The sequence below is a fragment of the Schistosoma mansoni genome, chromosome W (assembly GCF_000237925.1).
Source record: "Schistosoma mansoni strain Puerto Rico chromosome W, complete genome".
Classification (NCBI taxonomy): domain Eukaryota; kingdom Metazoa; phylum Platyhelminthes; class Trematoda; order Strigeidida; family Schistosomatidae; genus Schistosoma; species Schistosoma mansoni.
The window spans coordinates 19416526-19441414 of NC_031502.1; the positions used below are offsets into that span (position 1 = coordinate 19416526).

Here is a 24889-nt window from a genome sequence, read left to right on the forward strand (position 1 = left end):
CTATCAGTCTCGCGGCAGAGCACTTAACCGATAGACTGGTAGGTCCTGGGTTTGAATCTCGCGAGGCAGGATCGTGGATGCGCACTGCTGAGGAGTCCCATAATAGGACGAAACGACCGTCCAGTGCTTCCAGGTTTTCCATGGTGGTCTAGGTTCAATCGACTCATAAGTTCAACTATGAAAATACATTTATATAACTTTTCCTCAGTTTTCGACATGAAAGTATTTATGTTAATGTTTGGAAAACAGTTAAACTATCTAATCTTTCTGAATGATGGTTTCACTTCTCAACTCCACTGTTTAGCATATCATGGAGAGAGATTGAACTAATTCTGTTTACGTGCTAATAAAATTTCTCCCTAAAGATAATCATAGTAACGTAATTTAGGGACGGAGATTAAATAGAGTTCATCATCTTAATATGTAGTTTAACTTGATGTTGAATTTATGTATCTTAACGTTTAACGTCGTAGGATGTATAGCTTTTTCTCTCTGATATTTTGTATAAAATTATCACATAAACAGAAAAGTAAATAGAAAATGAAACTATTGGATTATTGAGGGCGACAAAAGAGTCATATGTCAACTATCGGAACTTCTAATACAAAGTATAGTGGCATAGCGAAGCATAATTCTGTCACAGCTAATGAATACATTGTTATTCTGTCAATTAATTAACTAACGTTTCTAAGCTGACAGTAACCCTTTATTTACATCAGCCGACTGAATAAAATATTTTTTTAATATATAACATCCGATATTTGGACGGAATATAGTGACAAATATTTGTTAAGGTATATATGGCCCTGTTTCTTACATTTCAGATATGAAAACAAAGTTCACGGGTTGTTAGATATTACTCCAAAGAATGCAGTTATAACCGAACTTCTGATCCAAGGAGTAAAATAATAATGTAAATACTTTAGAATTATATTGGCAGGTTACTGTTTTCTATAATTCAGAAGGTGGGTTTATGAAGGAGGCTTTACTGACAGCCTATCAACGTCTTTCGGCGGATATAATATTTTTGAAATAATTCCAAATGTTTAATCTCCTCAAAATAGTTCTTTTAAGATCAAGATTATGAGCAATTCACTTATGAAGACTGTTATTTTTGGGTGAATTACTTGTTAATTAGAAGACTAGATTGAATTTTAGTTACTCACAGGACGGCATGTTATTTGTTACTCCAGAAAATTTACCGTACAACGGTTCAACTAAAATGATGACATCACAAGTAAGAAGACGAAGATTATCAGAACTATGTGATATATTAGCGCAATACATTTCGAACAATCTGATCACACATATACTTGTTAAGAACATTTATATATAAAAATAAAAGGTCAACTAAACTGGTAATAAGGTTAAGAAATAGACAAGGATAATAATGATAAAATAATGTGAAAACAACTTGACACCTAATCACTCTGGATAATAAGCATTTATTACCAGGGTAGGTTTAAGGAGAGAACAACTGTTTTTGATACACAAAGGGGGTTTGAATTTTCGTATGGCTAAGGCTTCAATAAACCTCAGTATACGCCCTTTTACACTTTTAAACAACACAACAAAAGCTGAGTTAAGATCAATCTTATGACCTGTTTCAATTATATGTTTAGCAACAGAGGATGATGGATGTTTATCCTCTACTCTTATTGGGTCATTCGACTGTATTTGTTTTTGCAACCATTTCGGTACATGTTCACCCACCCTAATTATCAGATCACGATTGCTCCTCCCTATGTATGTGTGACCACACACACATTTAAATTGGTAAACGCAGTGGGATGTGACACAATCGTTTTCATGTCGTCTAGGCTTTGAATGAAGCATGGACCTTGTTCTTTCTTTGATCATGACCTTTGCTGCACAATATGTTTTGTTGATGACTGATTTAAGCCTTTGTTTCAATAAAAGGCTATTTGAATCACCTCTAAATGGTAAGGTGATGTAAACAGGCTTTTTCTCTACCAAGGCTACAGCAGGTCTCGCTGTGCCCATAACTTTCCATCTATTGATAAATTTAGGTGGATAACCATTCCCGATTAATGTCATGGTTAACAACTTAACATCGTTATCAATAGCGTCGTTTGTGCAAATACGACGAAGCCTGTTAAAAAGGCACTTTACCAAACCATGTTTGTATTGCACAGGGCAATAACTATAGCAACTAAGATATTGACCCGTCCACGTCGGTTTTCGAAAAATGGATCGTTTTATTGAGCCATCTTCTCGTCTGCTTAGAAGTACATCTAGGAAGGGGAGTTGGTCGTTCTTCTCCTCTTCGCATGAAAGACTGATATGGTTTTGGATAGTGTTAAATTTATTCAATAGGCAGTTTATGTCTTCCATTCTTTCGCCAATTACTAAGATATCGTCCACATATCTCTTATAAAGTGACATGTTTTCGATTAAGTCTTCAGATAAATTTTCCACATGTGCCATAAACACATCTGCTAGTAATGGCCCTAACGGGCTACCCATAGCAACCCCATCAATCTGGCGAAAGTATTCGCCTTCAAAATTGAATTGAACTTTATCAGTACATAAAAGTAATAACTCTTTAAGAATTTTTAAGGGAATAGGTAAATTAAGGTTGTTTGAAAATATATAGTCACATAAAATGTCAATAGTCTTTTTTAAAGGTACATTTGTGAATAAGGAATTCACGTCAAATGAGCACATAGTTTTTCTTTTGATATTAATGTCACCTAAAAGATCGACCACATAGTTCTGATAATCTTCGTCTTCTTATTACATTATCGAAATTTATCAAAGGGACTAATTGCTTTAGACATCACAAGTAAAAAACTATCTGATAAACACCAATGATGTCCCCCACAGCATTTAAATTCAACAAATAGTAGGGAAAGCAGGAAATACATCATTATACTAACTCATTTATGTAACTGAAACAATTTATCGAACAAATTGACTTTTATTTTAACTGTTTGTTATGAAACAAGGTTGTATATCAATAGGCGCTAATGAACAGCGAAATGAAAGGAAACTTAATTGAACCGCCGAAAACAAGTTAATGTCACGTTACAATTCACAAAGCCAGTCATTGAGCGAATATAATTTGAACATGTCAATTAAAGGGTTTGAAAATATTTATTTCTATTGTAATCAAAATAGGAATATTCTCTTTAACTTTCCAGCACCCTATTCTATCAAAAAGCTGATTATTCATCAATATTGCTTAAATTTTTGTGGAACCGCCTTTTATTTGTCTTTAGCTTAAATTTTTGTACTATTCTCTATTTTGTTTTAAATAATGATCTGTGTTATCTGTGCAATAACGGTACCTTATAACATATATCAACAACTATAAGTTTAAAGTTATTCTACTAGATTCTGTATTTTGTAGGGGTTTGAATCAGAATTCTATGATTATGATTTCCTGTCCCTACCAAGACCCAATAAGCTCGACATTATTCGCATAATCATCCTTTTTCAAATGATTTACGAAAGTTTGCAAACTTTATGTTATATTTGGAAACTAGATTCGCTTAAAAAAAGTTTATCTGATTACGAAAACAAACATTTCACACCTGTCCTTACTCATCATTCGTGTAGACAATTTTTAAATCTGGACGCCATTTAACTATGACCTTATTGTAGACTTGAAGTGGTCTTTGTGTGATTGAGATTTTTGTTAACATAGAGTACGCCAATTTACTTAAGAGTTTTTCGCCTAAATAATAATATTTTCATTGGTTTTTTATAACTTTCACCAATTGAGGGAATCAAGCTTCATCCAGTGTTTTATCCATGTGTATCTAACAACTAAAGACAAAACTGTTATTTTGGAACATCGGTTTTTTTCAAATATATGGTGTGACAGTAATTATGGTATCTTTTGACTGCCTAAAGATATTGTTACGACATACAGATAGTTTTCGCAATGATGCCATTTCTGAATGTAATTCTGATATTATATATTTCATCATTGAAATCATGAACAGATCCATGTCGGACCACCACTGGAAACCTGCAAAAAACTGTATGAGCGTTTCATATTAGCATATGACTCCTAAGCAGTGTGCATCTACGACCCTGAACGCGGGAATCAGACCTTCAGTCTGGGGAGCGAACGCTTAAACTCTAGACTACTGAGCCGCGACCCAGCGGTGTTAATATCTGAATTTAATCAGTCTACAGTATTGCGTGACCATCTTTCATTGTCTTCGGCGAGTAACTACCTCTCATCTTAGACGGTCATTATACCAACAATGAATACGTGTGGTATGACTGAAGCTTAGTTTAAGGAGACATTCTGCGAACGGAAGCTTATCATTGCATGTAGTTTTATTTACAGTAATATTTACCTGAGGAAAATGAAAAAAAATGATAAGGCTATTTTACGAAAACTGTTTCCTCCCTAGACTAAATCTTCGATATAGTCGCTTTGATATAGTTGCAAGGTGTGACGATATGTTTTTTATACTTAATCATGAGGCTGAAAAGACAATAAAGTAAGAGTAGACTGATTATGCCAAGTATTGATTTTAGGTGATATAGTTTAGCTACCGCTTAGCGTGGTAGACAACAGTGTTTTATTTTTTAGACTATGCTTCATGTATTTTGTCAGGCTGAAATAGGCAACCAATAGGACGGTGGAAAATAATCAGAATGCACACCCACTCACAAAATGAACGCATACAGACAAAAAACATCCATTAATTAATATCCAAACCCCTAGCTGGAAGAGTATTTACGTAACCCAATATGTCTTGCTCTAGCTACTATCATCAAAAGGGAGTACTGACTGATCAAGTCGATCGAGACAATAAATATTTCCAATCTTTGGTCGATATTCTAAAAATGTAACCCTTGAAAAAAATGTCTATAATGTTTTTCTCAGATCAATTTAAAATCTACCACCCAAATTGTGCTTGCTTAGCGTTGGAAATCTGCCAAGTCATAACTTTCGAAATTTTTTTACCCTGATTGTTACCCACACTGGTAGAAAGGATAGATATTGTAAACCGCAAGAATGTATGCAATACTGAAGTAGAGCAGGTAACATACTATTTATTTAATTTCAACGTACAAGTGATAAATAATTCACAAGGGCTAGAAGAACACTATATTAGTTACTTTCTCCGCGTAAAGAAAAAGAGCAAGAATGTAATAAAATCTAATTATTTGGTTCACACGGAAAGGGGATTATTTGAAAATGTTTAAGGGAAACTACCATGCAGATCGTATGGATGTGAAATATCACTTAAAAGTCGCTCAAAATGGGCTCCTAGTTTAGACTTTATCTGGAATCTGTTGTTTGATTAAGAGCAGGAACTATAGAGCTGAATATTTTGGATGTTGAATAATGCGACAGGAAATCTCACCACTTTGATTTGCCTATGTTAGAGTTCATGTGGAAGGAATACCTGAAGATTTTGGCGGCCCACATAACTCAGTGCTTCAGTTAGAGAAGTGGCTGATCAATCATTTGAATAGTAAATAACTATTTAAAACTGAATAATATACATACATTATGCCAAGCACCTGAAAAGTATAACACGTTCTGAGTGCTGATAGATCGAAGAATGGTCAGATCTACAATATTTAAGCTACCGGTTATCTATGCAATTATAGTTTAAGAAATATCTTACTGTTTTGTTTAACTATCTTTTAGATAACAAACTGATATGGACGTTGATAAGATAGCTTTGATTTTACAGTGAATACTTTTACTGATTATTATTAGGTAAAAGTAAAACAGTATGAAAATTCTCATTGAAAAGATTGCGCTTGGTTTAAAGTAGACAGAACAAAAGAGACTGTGATTGATTAATAAAAATATGTATCTTGTTACTATCATACTTAGGAGACACTGATATGTGAAGTTATTCGTCTGACCCTTAGTTATACTTATTGTTCGTATCAATGTTGATAAAAATACGCGATAAGATACACATACGTGATAGCAACACCGACAACATAAGAACAAAATAAACGCAACTTCAGTGGTATTTCAGTGCTGGGTTTAATTATGTTTTGCTCTAATATGTTAAACTGAAAATATTTTCAGTGATAGTGAACGCACTTCAACTTTACTGAGTGTGTATTTTATTTTCTGTCATTGAGTTTCTGATGTTAGTGAAATAAGATTAATGTATGGTAAAAACCTTTTAGCTTTGTAGGATAGCCTATGTTATTTTTTTGATAGTTAATTTAGGACTCTGTTTTTATGACGCTATATCATCTGTCAATATTCTCACTTACACGTTTCGAAGATTTTAAAGTATGCATCAAGTAATACCTAGTACACCAACTTATCTCATTTATACATAATGAAGTATATTTGATCAGAGCAGTATCTAGATCTTTGAAACCATTAGGCTGTGTGAAGCCAAAAATAACGAATATTGATTACTTTGTGATCATTAATATATTTCTTTAATTCGGTAATTCAGTTGCATCATTGTGACTGAATATTTCGTACATAAATAATGTCTTCCTTGGCCCTAATTCCCTCATTGGGTACGTTTTTTGTGTTTTTTGTTTTGTTTTTTTCTGCACTTTTATCTGATTATTATCAGTTTTTTGTTTTTTTAAATTACTATTTTACATTTAAACTCTAATCAGTTATTATTATTATTATTACCTTATACAAGTTTTCTTGATTATTACTCAGATTATTATTATTATTATGACCTTTGTGTTTGTCGCTTTTCTTCATATCTGTCAATTGGACTATTATCCGACCCATAAATTATTTTCTTCCTTACCCCTTGATTAGTACGTTACCTCATTTGTTATTTATTCTCGAATCAATTTATGATGTAATCTTTCCTAGCCTCCTGTAGACATATATTTTCCATATAACTATATATACGAATGTACAGCTTAAGTAAATGATTTCGTCGAATCAGTTATTCAGATATTTGTTAGTTCATTGTTTTTAGCTGTTCGTAAATTCAGACTGTAAACAGGTAGTTTCCAAAGATTTATTTATCGAAAATCCATAAACCTATTGGGAAAGGGGATATAATATTCATTGTTTTCTGTGATATATGCATTTTCAAGGCTCTCACTATCACTAAGGGCCAAAATAATTCTATAACTTGATAGCATAAAAGTTATCAGTTACAATAATCCAATTGTATGTCTGTCAAGTCATATTGTACAAGATAGACCAATGGTTATCACGTGGCGGAACTGTGATGTTTATTGACCTAGAGCTTGTCGCTTGATTGGTCACATTATATTGGCCAATTATTTGATAGTAGTTTGATTTTTATTTTCATTCAGATAGTTGGACAATCATTACGGAATCCTGACAACTATGAAACTGACGATGGATGAAAAGAAATCTAAGGAGATGCTTTTTGATCCGAACGAGGAGCATGACGCTTGCGGTGTGGGCTTCGTTGTTAATACTAAAGGTGTACGCTCAAATAAAGTATGTAGTTTTTGGTTTGTTATGATTATTCTATTACAAAAATGTTTAAAATAATGCATGTATGTAGAGTTTATTGAATTGTTAATATCCAGTAGAAATTTTTACCTATTTTTGAGTTTCTTTTCACTTGAGGTTGACTATTAGGTATGTGTCGAACAAAACTGTTTGGAACAAAGATCATCGTTCCCTATTTACTGATAAATCATAGTATATAAATCCTATGCTTATTATTAGTTTGTGCTGTATATCAGCAAATGAAGAATCATTTCAACGTAAAAGGTATCTATTCAAATCCTGCTAGATAATATTAGTTTACTATGATTTTTAGGGATTATGCAAAGCGCTGTAAACTCATATAAATACAATATTTAGAATGTTACTTTGAGGTCGTATTTGACTTTTATTTACATATCTGAAAATACCTTATTGAATATAAAAATAGTTTAACTCGGCGAGTCTGTAGTCTAAAGTACTCTAAGTGTACTTGAAAAGCCGATTCACTAACTGGCTTTATGTGTAAATTACAAGATGAAAGTTAATTTATCAAATCCATAGTTCTATGTAACTGCTTTGAGAGCTACTAGTACTTAATTAGATAGTTCGTTGTACTAAATATCATAGTAATAATAATAAACCTATTATCAACGACATTGAGGTAAATGAAAGCAACAGTATAACAAAACTTATTGTGTTACATAAATTAGGTAGGATGGCAGTTAAATCTGACGGTATCGCTTCTTAAGATTGATACAATTTATCTTATTTTAAATAGTTTTTTTGTTTAATTAAAGTCTTTGGCTTTAAGAATGAATAGTTCATTACATATTGAACAAATAAAATGAAATATGTCTTGAACATACTCAACCCCTAGGTATCACTCACTCACTTAAACCTAGTCATTGTAGGGAAATCAAATAGTCAAAAACACTATATTAAAGTGTTGTTGGTTAGCATGGCTACTATAAAGGCATGTTTGAACTTCCTCTGACTCATCCAGTTAAAGAAATATGTGAATGGACATGCGTATACATGAATACACACAAATAAACACTGTCTTTAAAATCTAATTACGTGTAGTTGTGTTCCCAATGCTAAAACAATGAACTTTATAGCCTACTGACTTTCAACATAGTGCAAATATGTGCACGTGGATGTATGGAGATTTATACATGAAGTTCATTGGTGTAGTAACTTATTTCAGTTTATATACAAAACTAGTAGGTAAATCAGCGGTATTTCACACTAACATTTGGTTCGATTTCTGGTCATTTTAAAAATAATATTAATTTTTAAGCAAAGATGGATAGTAGCTATCAGTGGAATCCAGGATGCGCGTTTCGTCCTATTTGGGATTCGTCAGTCCTAAACATCAGTGGGAAGATTCAAACAAACAATATCAAGTGAATTTAATATTAATGTTTGTTGTTTGAGTGGTGTGTAAAATTATTTTAAACTTTTTCCACACCATTTCGTTAGATGGTTTGTAAAGTTTGTACTCAGTTAAAAATTTCCATCATTCATTAACATGTACTTATAACAAATCTAGTTATTGTCTGGGGTATGAAAATAGTCAGCGGTTTGAGAACAAGCAATTTTAATATGTTCTAGTTAATTGTTTTTTAGGAAAAAGATCACATTCATCAGTTATGATATTTTATTTACATTATGTATTCCATAAAGATTTCAGTCTTTACATGTAGTTTCAGTTTTTCTCTGATCATTACTTCTAAATCACTTGTGATATACTTACACTCTTATAACACTCACAGATGGTTATTAAGATAAGAACTGCATCGTTGTTCTGTTTCTTTTCTAAAATGTTCCAGTCGAGAATGATTTACGAATAAACACATTACATAACAGCAACATAGATGCCGATTCCTAGTGTTTTGAATTGCCAACTTTAACAACACAAGTATAACCTAGAAAGATGGATTATAGTACCACAGTGATCCAACTTTTTAGTACTTTCCGCAAGATGATGAAACAATCAGGAAATCGCATACTGCTGACTGAAGACTTAGAGAACAATGCTACTCACTTGTGGTAGAGTAAACGATATAGTTCACTTTTATTTAGGCAATCGATATCGCATCAATAAAATTATTGACAAATCTACATCTCAATGTTTATTTGGTAGTATTTCTAATTTATCAATGTTGTCGATCTACTTCTAAAAATGAATGATTACCATTTTGTAAAAGTAATCCTTCTGACTTGACATAGCTCATAAGGGTTATTGGTCGTACTAGTTATCTGGGACGTTATGTAGGCAAAAACGAGTATAATCTAGTTGGATGTCTCAATTCAGATTTTCCTTTGCGAAAAATGGATAGTTCAACAAAAAACAATATATAAATCGTGGTTCCGTGTTTTTTAGGTGTATTTTTTTATTAGGATGATCGTGATCAACAAAAACTGGCAAACAAAATAAACTTCATTTTTATCTTAAACAGTGCACCTATATTAGCTCAGAATTGTAATTTGTGGACACTGAAGTAAACCAAAACAAATGACAGAATAGTTCAGAAAGCGACCATTGTTTAGGTAAACTGATGCCTTGGTTTACGTAGATATCCTCCGTCCAACAATGTTACCGGAATCCCAAAGTTTAGTTACCTCGGAATGTAGTATTTATTATACGAGAGGTTAGATTTAGCACATTAAAGAGAATGTAAAAAATGTCTACGCAGGTTTCAAGTGGTATGAATAAGTACTAAAGTAGTTTGAATAGTATGTTTTAAATCTTCCAGAAACGCACTGACTTTATAAATAAAGTGTAGTTTTTGAGAGATAAATGTAAAATATCATTAACATTTCTGAGCGTGATTCCCATCAGTTGGAAAATATGAAAACACTAGGCAGGTTTCCTTCGCTAGTTCGAATCTCCTCGATACAATAACGTAAAACCCTTAAGTTTCATAATATTTTCACGAAACCACCTGAATTATCAAATACTTTTCACGAAGGTACAAAGCAGATCCACCTAGACAGAGTAAATTTGGCAATTTATTACGTAATTACACAAAATATATGGTCATTGTTACAAATAAGGGAGGCTAACTCAAAAAATCGACTAGTGATTATAAAAAAAATTGTAGTAACCTATTTTTGACATCAGTTTCAATAAATAATATTCATATAAATAGAAAATTCTTGTGAAGAGTTAAAACCTCAACGACTAAGTGATATTTTGAAATAGTTATGTAAAGAGTATGGTCAGTAATAATATCACTGACGTGAGTCCTAAATCACAAGTAAACCGAATATGGAATTTATTAATGAGTTAATTAAAAGTATGTTGGTGATAATGGGGGACGTTCGTAAGGTATATATAGTAAAAAGGACAGAATATCGAAGAGTATCACATGTTAACGCCCAGTCACTAGGACTGTACCAGATGAATGATAACTTTAGTTTACATTGCTGTCTCAGTAAAATCAGATGATTGCCCGTTTTATGTTTATTGATCATTGAGAAAAATCTTTTTCGGTTCACAAAATGACTTGTATTGACAATACATGTACATATGGCACTTGTAAATAGCCTAGGACATCTTACAGTTACTGCTTTGAGGCAAGTTCAGAAGTTGATTTAGATAACACTTCCAGGTTTTCTGATGTATATGATACTGTAACTATATGCAAATAAGTAAATACAGGTGGATAGAAATAAACGAGACTACGTGCTTAGGTTAATGTCTATCAGTCTGTTTTGGGTTTTGTACACACAATTCGAGCTAGAGCAGTGTACCTGAGTGAGATTATAGCTCATAAACAATGACTATACTTCTAGCTAAAGTTATGTTTTTTTAAAAGGGGTCCAGAGACACATTGTTCCTCGGCACGGTAGGTGATAATATATGTTTACTTTTTAACGTAAGACCTTCATTATAAACGCTATTCGTCAGAAATCTCAAGAGTATGATTCAGTTGCCATTAGAAAAGTGTTTCGAAGGTACTCATTTCGTGTGGAATCTGACAGAATCGTCAAAGCAGTTTTATGGTCGTTTGGACGTATGACTAGATTATCTTCACTTCTTTTGACATTAAAATCTATGGAACTTCTACTCAGAAGTTAATGATAACGTAAATAATATCGTTTAATGAGGAATTACTTTTCCGGAGAAAGGTTAGAAAATTGTTAAATGAATTCACGAATCCTGAATGGACCTATTAACTAGTTTTATACTCAGAGGCATCATTGAACAGATATACAATATGACGTGTACAGTAAATAGTGAGATATAAAATTTATTGAATAACTGTAAGCTTGCATCTCAGAGTTCTAACTTATAGAAAGCTGTAAAATATAATTAAGTTTATTGTATTTAGGTTATTATGTGGATTTCTTATTGATTATAAAGCCTTCATACCATCTAATTTGCCGCCATGATTTTAATATAATGAAAACAATATGTACTTTTACTATACTTGGTCGATTATGATCAAGGCCTTTGCATAAATCTTCAATTTTGACCAAACTTCCGACTCCATAACGAAATTGATTTTGGCTAACTTAAAAAAAAACAAGTTTATTGACTGTATAAATTTAGCGTAAAATATTTCTATGCGCTGTTGGATTGTTATGGAATTTTGTAAGGGTCATACTACAACAATAATAAACATAATATGTGCGTGCTTATTCATCGGAATTCTGCTAATATGATGGTTATTATGACGTTTTCACTTGTTTTTTTCTCTTTTTTTTGGTTTATTATCACTATGACCTATATTTTTGATGCAAGTTCATGGCATATGTCTGATTAATATTATGTGAATATATTCACTGTTTATTATTATATTAGATAACACTATGAACTTACGCAAAATAATTTCTCTCTCTGTCCTTCTAAATGTCTATAGTCTTCATTTGAAATTTATTGAACTGACTTTTGGTATTTATTTTGTTAAGTTATGCTTATGTTTGAAGTTATGTGTAGAACTACTTTGAGATAAGTGTTTTTCAGAAAGGGTTTGGTGGAGATTTTAGTAATTTTATAGAGTTGATATCATCAGTCAATTAAAGCTAGACCACCATGGAAAACCTGGAAACACTGGACGTCCATTTCGTCCTATTGTGGGACTCCTCAGAAGTGCGCATCCACGATCCCGCCTCGCAAGCAATCATATATTGCATAACTGGATGCAGAAAATTATGTGAAATTGTAATTGTTAGAATATCAATTGATATAAACTGTATTACTAACTTGTATAGGAAACAAAACTGATCAACCTGCCAAAAAAGATTTAAAGCTGGATGGCAGTTCATTTTCAGTAAATGCCTTAATAGTGAATTGAAAATATTACTACATATTTGTAAGCAAACATGATAGTAACACATAACAGAACCATATTGTGTTGCTCTAATCTAAAATATGGTAATTTTTAACACTTTAAAACTCGAAAAGCTTATTTGAAAATATTCTACTTTATTGTTCTCTAAGTATATCTTTCCCATGAAGTTGGTCTGGAGATAATCGCCGAATTACTGTCAAAAGTTTGACTCAGAGAAACTAAAATTACGATGATAATACTGATTTAGCGCACATTCTTTAGATTAACTTCGGGTAAGATTTCATTATTTTTCCAGTATTGGACTCTTACACGTACAAATATTAGGAAATATATATTTTATTTTATGCTATCTTATTTGTTTATATGCTTAAATGAGACACATCTCAATGATCTAAAATTTGTTGCACTAAAGCAGTATATTTCCTAGAAACTGTTGTGACGTACAGTGTCCGAATCTGATACTGATACACGGTATGCTATGCGCTAACCCCCAACTGACTACTTGAGCGAGACCACAACAGTGAGCGGGAAAGCGTATGGGACTACTGAACGAAATGCATAAATACTCATTCATATATATACCACTCGACCCTTAGGAAATTGACTCCGATGAAATGCACTTGACCTTTAAGTCACTTCTGATTGCCATCTAGTGACCTTTTGTTAACTCTGATTGACTCTCCATATCAACTTTATTCAATCATATCCATATATTTTTCTTTCACGGAAATGTCTTTACTAATTTATATATCCCACCTGTTATAAGAATATTATTTAAGGGTATTTTAGCTTCCTCTTTTACCTCATACGTAAATTCATTGGATAAGGAATTCCAGTTTATCAGCTTTATTTTCACTCAGGACTAATGCACCATTTAACCATAAATAATTGAATGATAATAGGATCTATCGGTTCACCGTTCAATTCAAAACAAAATGTACCATTAATTTGAAAGATTATCTTCTCTATACTCAGGAATGCAAACATATATAGATTTTTTATGAAATCCTATTTATCGGAGTTTTTCTATGGTATTATTTTTAACGAAATAAGTTTAATATTTTGTGTACTAAATCAGTTCATGTTCGTAGATGAATTGTAGATGATAGTTTCTACTAGTGCGAGTTCAGAGTACTTGCTTCGTATCATACAGTTCTAGTCAGCTTATCTAGTGAACAAGGGCAGGACCTTCTTTCTGTAGCGATTTATATCTTCAATGTAACTATAATTTTAACGTGGTTGCATAGTTGAATAAACCAACTGTTCATTCTATCATGCTCCTTGATGAACATTTGAAAAAAGCTAATCTTATTCACTCATACGTAACTTTTATTATAATATCAAGTTGCGTTTGAATGGATAAGTGGTCATAAGTATACACGCATTTACGGATCAATCATCTTAGTAAGTGACAAGTTATATAGAACCTTAACATAAGGTTTATCGGTTTCAGCCTCTTCCATTCTTTTATCTGACAATTACTTCACACAGTAAAGTGGTAAACTTTTATACTCCACTCATTTATTTGTATTACCTCATAATTTAAATGCTTTAATTATCAGACTAATATCTGGTCACATTCACCATCAGCTTAGTTAATAGACCCTATGTTTTTGACTGAAATTATCGTATTTCCGTCCTAACGATTACAGTTGTATAATTTTTAGTTATTAAAATCTGATAACCTGATAGACTTTTGGACGTAAAACTCTTTGAACATATTCTGTCAAATGAATAATGATGTTTTATTTATCTTTAGTCAGGTTGCCAGTTATTGGATTGGTAGGAATGTTTGAATGTAAGCGTTCCTACAGTAAGTGAATTTGTAATCCATGAAATGTAAAACAAATCAAAATATTTTGTTATGCAATTGAAAATACTCAGTTAGTCCTCTCAATATTTAATTTGACCAATTGGGTGCTTTGTGATAGGAGTGAGATTCATAAACTCAATCAAATAAGAAAACCTCCTTTAATGTATATCACACAAAATTATTGACATCATTGATAGCCTCTAAGCATTTCGGAATGTCGTTTCTATACCTAAAGTCATACTGCCTAAAGTGCTCAATAATCGGAATGATTAATAATGTTTCGTGTGAGCCCTTTATATCTTAAGTTGGCAATAATAAACATCCATTTATTAATTGAGAATACTCAAACGTTAAGTAGAAGAAATACGTAAACATATTGATTCATTAAATCCCGTAATCGTAGCTTATTTCGGAAGCAGCTGGAATTCTTAAACACTTTATCATACCAAGTACAAAGATCAACTCTAAAAGTCATTTGATTAAACAGATTGTCTCTGATCAACTGCTGAACTATAAAATAGATCATTCAATTTCACAGATTCATCTAAAATGCAAATCTCTATACCACATTCAATAAGTTTGTATAATGCGGTATCGAAAATGAAAATAATGTTCAGAACTGAGTATAAATAATGGTTTTTGATTAAATCTAATTTAAGCGAGTAAAACCTTTTGCTAAGCTTGGTGTTCTTTTTTTTATTGTTGAAATTAATCCTGGTTCCAAGCGTTCTAAAAAGTTCAGTCTTTTCAATGGACTACCGCCATCAAAAATATCGTTTTTCACATAATTTTAAGATATAAATTATTAGTAGAAATGTATTTCTTCCATAAGACAGAGATTGCGACTGGGTGTTAATAGAGTCAAAAGTATTATATTTACGAGTAAACTATAAAACCTCAGTATTTCATTTTTGAACAAGCTTAATCAAAAGATGAGTGAACTGTTATTCAAATTGTAGTTAATATACAAGTTACATATCATGTTGAACTCGCTATGATTATGTATCACCTTGAGTTGCTATATTTTACTTAAAGAAAAAAAAACAAAATAAGATGGGCATGAAACAAACCAAAATATTCGTATTATTCATCAACTGGTCTTCTGACTTTGCCATACCTAACCAGTTACTGGAATATACTTGTTAGCACCGAACACATGTCATTTGTCTACTAAGATAAACTTTTAGAGGCGAAACTGTTTTTTTTAATATACTCACATCAGTATTGCTGAACGGATCTGTTAAATACATCATAGTTGGAATAAATTGGGAAAATCCATGTAAAGTTTTCTGCCTATTTGGAGATCTCATCAAATAGCAACCTGGCAGGAATGATATAACTTCCAGTATGACTGAACCGATCAGTGTACTAAATTACTTCACAGTGTACGATTTGACTAAGTTTCATGCAGATTAGTCCTAAAACAACATTTTAAATTTAGAATAAACGAAGAGCAACGTAAACACTGACAAATTCTGACTGAATCTTTTTAACTGGTTTTAACTAAAAATATTTTATGTGCCTAATCTGAAACGATGAGTGTGTTGCCAGATATGAGATCAACTCCTGAAACTTGATGAACAAAATGTCAATTCTTAATGCTTATTTACGACTAAATCAAATAAAAATGGGAAGAGACTTTTTTCAATAGTCATGAATAGCAACAGTAATATTTTGTATCTTATTTGACGCCTTGCATTTCAGGAACATTAAGATAATTTCTATCAATCAACTGAATTACTCTTTTATATGATAGAACAATGTTTTATAAGTTTACTTGGTTGATTATTTGATGAAGGTATGTTTGATGTTTTGATTGTCGATCAAAGTTAGAAACTAAGATGAGTAAATTATCATTTCCTAGGAATATAACAAATGTTTTATCATTAAAAGATTATTAGCAGAAACTATATTCATAGTGTTAGTACTCTTGAGTCTTGTTATTAACATATATTTATATCCTTTCAAGCAGTCGTTTATTGATCACTACATCTCATAAATACAAACACCAGATCTGAAGATAATCCCTGATCACCTCCAGGTATATAGAATAGTAACGTAATCAAACAATCATATGATACTATTGGGTTAAATCCAAATTCTTTGTTTCATTTTTCTTCTGATATGATATTAGGTATTGAAAGATGCCAAAGTCATGCTTGAACGTATGGATCATCGAGGGGCTTGTGCATGTGATGAGGATACTGGGGATGGATCGGGTGTGATGACTTCTATACCATATGAAATATATTTGGAGTACGCGCGGTAAGTCCTTTCATTATGATACTCGACCAAAATATGGGAATGTTGCCTTAAGTTTAATAATCAAATAATTAGACAAATATAAATAGTTACTTAAAACCAGAGGGTTATTGAGTAAATATCCTCAGAAAGACTCCTTCAAAGTGTGTTTAAACTATTAACTGATACGAAACCACTACTCTAAGAAAAAATAACACTGAGACATACTGAAATGTCTCTTCATGGTTAACGTGATTACTTAAAGAAATAGTTGTTTGGAGCTACTTTTTAAATTCAGTTAACCATATAACGAAGAAAAATTGACCACTTTACACAAGTGATTGATTTGAGCTCAAGATTCTGTATCCTAGAGTTATATTTAGTTTCCAAATAAACTGTTCGGGGTATTCCAAAGATAAAAATTCATAGATTCTGCCATCCACAGGATAGAACAGAAAATATTGCCAAACAGTCACGGCATTAGACAAGTGTTTCTCAACTAGTTATTTGTTTTCTAAGTAGTTCTATATTTTCATAGTTGAAAGCGTAAGTCAATTGAAGCTTGACCACCATGGAAAACCTGGATACACTGGACGGCCGTTTCGTCCTATTGTGGGATTCTTCAGTAGTGCGTATCCACGACCTCGCCTCGCGAGATTCGAACCCAGGACCTATCAGTTTCGCGCCAGAGCACTTAACCGATAGACCACTGAGCCGGCATCCCATGGTGTTTATGTCTAACTCCAACCAATCCACGAAGTTGAGCAACCGTTCACCACTTGCCTTCAGTGAGTTCCTATCTCACAACAGACATGGTATGAACTCCACTGGTCACTGCTTCTCACCAGAACTCCTGGATTTACCTCTCGAAGTCAGTCACTAGTGAGCATATGATTATTATTATTATCAGAACGGGTGTTTCGTGGAGATTTATTATTTCCATATTTGAAAGCGTGAGTGGATTGAGCCAGTTCTATATTTATTCAAACAACTAACAAACTAATCGTTATCTTAGTTTTCATTTGCCTCTACTTACTTTCCTGAAGCAAACAATCAATCATTGATGGAAATAATTTTCTAATCCTAAATAAAACATCAATCATTAGAATACCTATTGAAAGTTTTATTATTTTTTTAATGGAACTTTATGGGACAGGAAATGATTTCATTTATATAAAAGGTTTATAAAAGCAAATACTAGGAGGAAAATTTTCATGACCGTATTTTTTTAATCTTTTGCCTGAATAAACAAACTGAAACTTACTTCTTTTATAAGGATAATATACCCCGCATTTGAGTGTTTTTGAATTGTTATCTAGTAACAGAATCTGTAGAAAAATTATAATAACTTGACAGTAAGCGACTTATCATTGCCTTGTTGCCTACGATAATCGAAAGCTTTGGCTTCAGTCACTGAAAATTTCCAGATCATAGGGTTCTGAAAACTTCTAAAATATAAGCAGAAGTATTGCTAAAGGATTCATGATTTTAATTACTCATTTTATCGATAGAAAGTAAGCATTGAAAACATATCAAAATTAACATTGATCACAAAAACAGTGAGAAATATACATTGTATGGTGTGGGAACTAGATCTAAAGATGGTTTTGGGGATGTACATGGACAGTGAAGTAAAATATAATCCCTTCACAGGTCATGGCCAAATATAATTATTATTCTTAAAACTAGATTAAGTGTCCTACAAAAGCGCCTTCTCGTAATCTCAAATCAGATAGAAAACTGAGAATAACGTTCAACCAACTACGGTTTAAATTTATTATTCACATCAGTCAGCGCAATAATGAGGAATTTTTCACATTTTCCCTTTAGAGCTCCACAGATTTGTCAGTCGAATACTAATGTCTATATGTATATATAGGGTAAGATAGGAAATAACCGGATAGAATTAACATAGGAAAGCACTAATTAGTATAGCTACTCTTTGTAAGTTGTAAACATCCATTAAACCATAGGAGCAAGGATTATATTTTGATCTTCTAATCCGGAATGACCAAATAGATATGGGGCTTGTTTAGATATCAGAAACAGGACCACTTGACGCTATCTTTTGCCAGAAGGGCTGATGTGAGGTACATTAATAAGTAAAAAACCAATCATTTTTGCAAACGGATAATTTGTATACAAGGGAGAATGTTTCTATTGTAATCTACTGAGGGTCTTGCGAATTTCGAATTCTTATACCACATCTTCAGTCGCTGTATTTTCAAAACTCATCATGTCTAGAATAGATGCTTACCAACAGAAATGAAGTCAAGAAAATGGAGACCCTATATTGTTTATACGATCAACAATAAACCAGATAAAAGTAATTAGAAGTTACAGACAAGCGTTTGAAAGTGACAACTGCCAACAGGCTTTACATTTAACTCACTGTATTGTACGAAGTCGAAAGGAAATTTCTTTACCTTGAAGTTCATTTAAAAAAAATTTCCAATGATCAAAGGCACAATTTTCTTTTTTGTTTTGTAATGGGAGCCGGATAAAAACAAACGATGAGATATTTATCAAATGATTTCAGTTAAATTGTTTTTGTCATTTGTGGTAAATCTTTCATTATCTTATGTAAATGACAGTTGGTTATTGTTCGAATATACAGAAAAATAAATGTAGGTCAAAAGAAAATGAATCACCAAAATCCACACATAATAAACCCTATGACCTTTATCTAGGAAAGACTGATCAACAAATACAATATTTTAAATTTATATGACACATGATTTACCAGTGACTGAGGAAATGGAACGGCTAGTTAACGTTCATTCTGAATTGGAAATTTTAATCGAAGTGATTCAAAATATAGAAGTGAGACAATCACAAATTTTGTTATCCTATCGAAATCACTTGTCCTACAATGTTCGGGGACTTAACATCAATGACACTTCTTGATGGACTTAAAGATTTTTGGTCATTTGCACTTCGAGCAATCAAGAAGACCACAATGTGACTGCAGCTTCATTGTATAATTAGTTATGTTGATGATCACAAATGATCTTGCTATTTAAAAATGTCCTGGAATAGATGTCGATGTCCCGTCTGAAAAAATGTATGCCTGATAAGATGAAACACCTTTTTTGGTTTTACTAAAAAACTCAACTTGGCATGAAAGTAGAATTTGCATTTTGTACAAAAAGTTACTGGTTCATTTCAACATAGTTTTTGCAAGGATGGAAAAACAGGAAGCTTAAATCTCAACATGAGAAGTGTTTTGTTGAAAATGGTTTCTTGATGATTGATTATTGAATTTATTGAAAAGGAAACGTAAATCACAATCAACATCATGATGTTGCTACAATACTATACTATCTGAGCTACGAGTTTCAACTTCCGCTGCAGTTTCTTGATTGCTCTTAATAAAGATAATTGCTCTTTGTTTTCATATGCTAACATTTTTACAAACATGCAATAAATTTGTCCCACTTGCTAGCATTATTACCCCATCGACATTTATTTTTATTCATTGTGTTGTTGTGACTAGCGTTTTGTTGCGAAAAATTTGGGGTTCATTGTTATAGTTTTGTGGTTTACATTTGTATTTGTTTTACTTCTCATCAATCAAAATGAGACTATTGTAAACTGTTGTCTTTTTCTAGTGAGGCAAATGTTGTTTTACCACCACTGGGTCGTTTCGCTACTGGTATCATCTTTATACATGATCGCAATACTGCAATTCCTGATATTATGAAACGGTTTTCAAAAATAACAAAGGAGTGTGACTTAAAAGTAAGTTCTTTCGAATCTTTAGTTAGACTAAACTTTTAATAAAGCCATCTTAAATCGTACATGAGTTTTAAAGTTGTACAAATGATTATTTCCGTATTGACACGCCTAACTGCAATCCGTGAAATTTAAAAAACAAATAGCGAATCAGTGATATAGACGACTATAAAAAAGTATGACTGACATAATGGAGAAAGCAAGTAAGAAGTTAAATCACTCCTTCTTGAAACTCTTAATGTTTATAATCCACCAAAAAACCACACTATTCTCATTGACGTTTTTGCTGTTAAGTCGTTGCATATTTTTAAAAGCTTATTTCAGTGTGCTGTAGTTTGGTCTTCGTTATCACTGTATATATTCGTCATACAGATTATCACAGACTATCATAGGCTTTTAAGTTTTAGTATTTTAAACATTCTCCATAATATAAACATTTGTATCTATGTTGGGATTTAACATTTTAACGGCTACTTGTATAGAAAATGCAGTCGAAATAGGAGAACACTGTCATGAACCTAGTAGTGTGATAAGAAATATCTTATTCACTTAAATATTTTCGTTGCATTTATTCGTAATCTGATAAAAAATCTCTCTAATCACTGGGTAGACATTTTACTACTGGACCCTCTAGTCCTTGAGCCAACCAATCAGGATTGTGATAATGCCTCATGTATTTTGTGCAAAATTTAAAGCGAGGTGACAGATAACATATATATTATTATTAACGAAGTAAAAATCAGGAATATTTGGTTCCGAAATTTTTGAAACCAATAAAAATATGTATTATGCAACCAAAAGGTGAGTTTTAGATGGTGCTTAAGCTAAACTACAGAGGATACCTGCTCCCAAAGTAGATTGTGCATTAAAGTACTTGCTGTGGTTTACTGCATAATCAAGAGTGTCCAGTAAAGCTATGTAATATTCTTCCTTTCTTACTCTTACGCTGAATCTCAACCCTAAGTTTCTCAAGTTTGTAAACAGAAGGGTTTCACAGCATTGGATTACAACAGATCAGCTCGTGTTGAAAACCCTGACCCTAATTTATAAACCTGGCGCAAGACTCCACTTCAGCTCTAAATGCCTACCCTTCATCATTATACATTATAACTGATGTCAGTTTGTAAATGAAACTGAATGGGGTGATAACCCTAACTAACAACACCAGTCTCCCTATTTTGGGGAAATTTTTGGGGTTTTGTGCCATTTTCCCGAAAGTTTGTATAGCGGCTTCCCCAAAATAGGGAGATTGGGACACTAGCTGGACTCATATATATATATATATATATTATAGAGAGAGAGAGAGGGAGAGAGAGAGAGTATTGCAGGAAATGTCATAATTGACTCTACAACTATTATTTTGAAGGAAGTGAAATGTCAGAATTGCAAAGAATTGATGAATAGACCAACAACAAATGTCCTTCGTTTGATGTTAGTCCCGGGATTTATTTATCGTATTCTGCATCTAGGTAACTTAAGTCACTACATCAAAATTCATAAGTTGAGTTTTGTACCTAGTAAATAGAACATCTACAATCTTTATTAAAAATGTGAAGAAAGACTAATACCGTGCCTTAAATAACCTTGATACACATAACAATCTCTGATTTTATTGTAAGGACAAATCGTTGACCGAATAATTTATAAGATAACTTTCACTCCTATTTAATACGTCTATTTTCTTTTTCGATATTTATCCAATCATAAATAACTGTGATTTATACTGTATGCACTAATCTACTTAGTTGTTTCCTCTCATTAATCTACATCTAGTGACATTAATTTACTCTAGGCATACAATAGTAATCTGTAAACGATACGTCTTTTGTTTCCTCATTCTCTGAAGATTGTCTAGCAACTGAACCATTCACCATTTATTGGTTTACTTTTCCTCTTTTATATCGACAGTGATAGATTCAGTGAATTAGTTATCTGTAAATTACTGAAATTTCTTATGGACATCCTATTGGGAAATGTTCATCGTTTCTCAGATCTACATAATTCAATTAAGAATCAGTGAGCGTAATCTTACCAACTCAATCCTTTAATCCTATGAAGACACAGAAATCCAGAATGTGGTCAAGTTATTAAAATCCATCGAAATTTGCTTGAAATATATTTTGAACACATCCTTAGTGTGTTAGTAATATGCTATTTAACTGAAATAGCTAGGAAACGTAGATTCTTTTAGCTTTGAACACTTTTTTTAAAAATTTCAAAAAATATAGCTAGTGCTTTTCAATTTTCTTCTCACATTTAGTCTTAAATTTCATGGAAAATTCACCACCATTATCATTACTTTCGGTTGATCTGAAAAGTCCCAGTGGTAACCTTTATTAGTTTCTTCAGACTCACTATACTGCCGTTCTAAATTTCTGTCTATCAAAGCAAATAAAAATAGTTTAGCCTTTGAAAGGATAACGTTTTATTGATTTACTCACCGTTTACCTATTCTTTATTAGGAACTTAAGAACAAAATGTCACGTACGAAAATTTGAGTCAAAATCACCACCATTACATATTTGGATTCAACTCACTATAAGTCTCCAATGTTCACAAGAATAAACACATACTTGAATTACACAGTAGAAAAAAAACGAATGTCTCTTACAATTCAGTTTCTCTTATTTTGTATAACTCAAAAAAATATTCTGAGTTACAAGACTAGACTGAATCATGGTTGTCGTTAGATAGTTCTGTGAATTCGGGTAGATAAATGTTTCTACTAAAAAATACTAATGTACTATCCAGGAGTATATATATATGCATTGACTCTCTTTTGAACAAAGCTAGAATCAATATATTTTTAACATTTTGTCCTTTCAACTACCTTCTAATCTTACGTTCTCTACTCTTAAGCTTTTATTCTGGCGCATGGTGGATGTGAAGAAAAACTGTATTGGTATAGTAGCGCATTCTGAAGAACCAATTATAGTTCAAGTAAGACAGAATATTTTAAAATAATGAGCAAAATGTATTTTACATAATGATCATTGATTACCATTTGATTCTTTATTTTATCAACATTCATTATCATTGTTATTATTATTCGTATATTTATCTCTTTTATTAACCCAAACTTTCTGTTGAATATTTGTTGTTTGTCACATATATTCACCATGATTACTATTTTTACACAGATGAAATTCATTATTATTTGACATGAACCCTCCAAAATAGGTAGATTACCTTTACAGTGAAACTATTAATGCCAGTTAGCTACTTTAGTCTCCCGAAAAACAAAATGGTTGTCAATAACCTTTGTAAATTTATTAAAATGGGCGTGATCTAAATAAGTATCTTCAGTTTCCAGTCCTGTATGTAAATCCCAATGTATGCTTTAGTTATTTCTGTCTGACATTCATTCTTAAAGATTGAAAATAATAATGAATTTGCTGTGAATGTCAAGGAAAGATTAAATCCATCGATATGGTACGTCATAGTCGACAGTTCAACATTCAAATAAACCATGACTGTCTGTGATGCAAGTAGGAACTGTGAATCTAAAAGTCTTGTAATGAGACAGAATTTGTTGAGTTAGGATTCGACTTCGATGGTTTTGTTATTGAATTATGTGTATAGTTAGTAAACATCTTCATATTAACTTGCTAGATTTTTTCTAGATCACCTTGATTAACACCAACACTCGCCAATGTAAGAGGGGGCAATTCTCACTATGTTTGATTTAAATTTTTTCACAGTTATTGGTTCAGTATAAATTTGAATAAATGAAATTATGCTAAGCTGTGTTGATACACATAAATTAATTTTTCAGTATTTGAACGTATCTAATTTATTCCCGAGACTATGAGAATGATAAGCTAAATTATTTAAATGTTCTTTGAATAGTGGTGGTCTAACATTGATCGGTTCATGATCTCAATTAAAATTCAACAATCTCCAAAAATCTATACTGATAATTTATTTCTATTGAAAATATTATGAAGAAATATGATACAAATTTAAAGATTGGAACTCATACTTTCTTCGTTTATCACTTTGGTCATAGTTGTACATCTTGTTAAGAACAAGTTCTATCTAAATTCTGTAGAGCACTGATGATAATTCTTATCACTGGTATTTACATTTGCGACCAAGTTGGTCTACGAACTACAGTTATGGCTTTTGCCCGGTTGATTATATCGCGAGACAATATCGCCAATTAGGGACAGCAACTTATTCTACCAGACCAATGACTCATAAACCTGCACGAGAAGCCTAGAGTTCTTATTGGTCTTTTGAAATAGTAGCTTCTGGCATAACCCAGCCGGTTCAGTCCAGAAAGCGAATATCAGCCTCCGTTATATGAATAATATATTTCGGACATACTGGGTTTACATGCCAGCAAATTAGAACATATCACACCATAAAATAGTAAATAACAATTGT

At 32.2% G+C, this 24889-nt stretch overlaps 2 protein-coding genes across 2 annotated transcripts; one reads left to right on the forward strand and one right to left on the reverse strand.

Moving 5' to 3' along the window:
- Window positions 1-5629: 5629 nt before the first annotated feature.
- Smp_204100 (uncharacterized protein) lies at window positions 5630-5830 on the reverse strand (the record flags this gene model as incomplete). Its single annotated transcript, XM_018788888.1, has 1 exon — window positions 5630-5830. The coding sequence occupies one exon, from the start codon at window positions 5828-5830 to the stop codon at window positions 5630-5632; it is 201 nt and encodes a 66-aa protein (XP_018654386.1).
- A 1479-nt stretch (window positions 5831-7309) lies between these two features.
- Window positions 7310-23966, forward strand: Smp_128370 (putative glutamate synthase; the record flags this gene model as incomplete). The annotated part of the gene is made up of 5 exons (XM_018788889.1): window positions 7310-7414; window positions 16659-16789; window positions 20377-20506; window positions 23360-23440; window positions 23874-23966. The coding sequence occupies 5 exons, from the start codon at window positions 7310-7312 to the stop codon at window positions 23964-23966; spliced, it is 540 nt and encodes a 179-aa protein (XP_018654387.1).
- Between the last annotated feature and the right edge of the window lie 923 nt (window positions 23967-24889).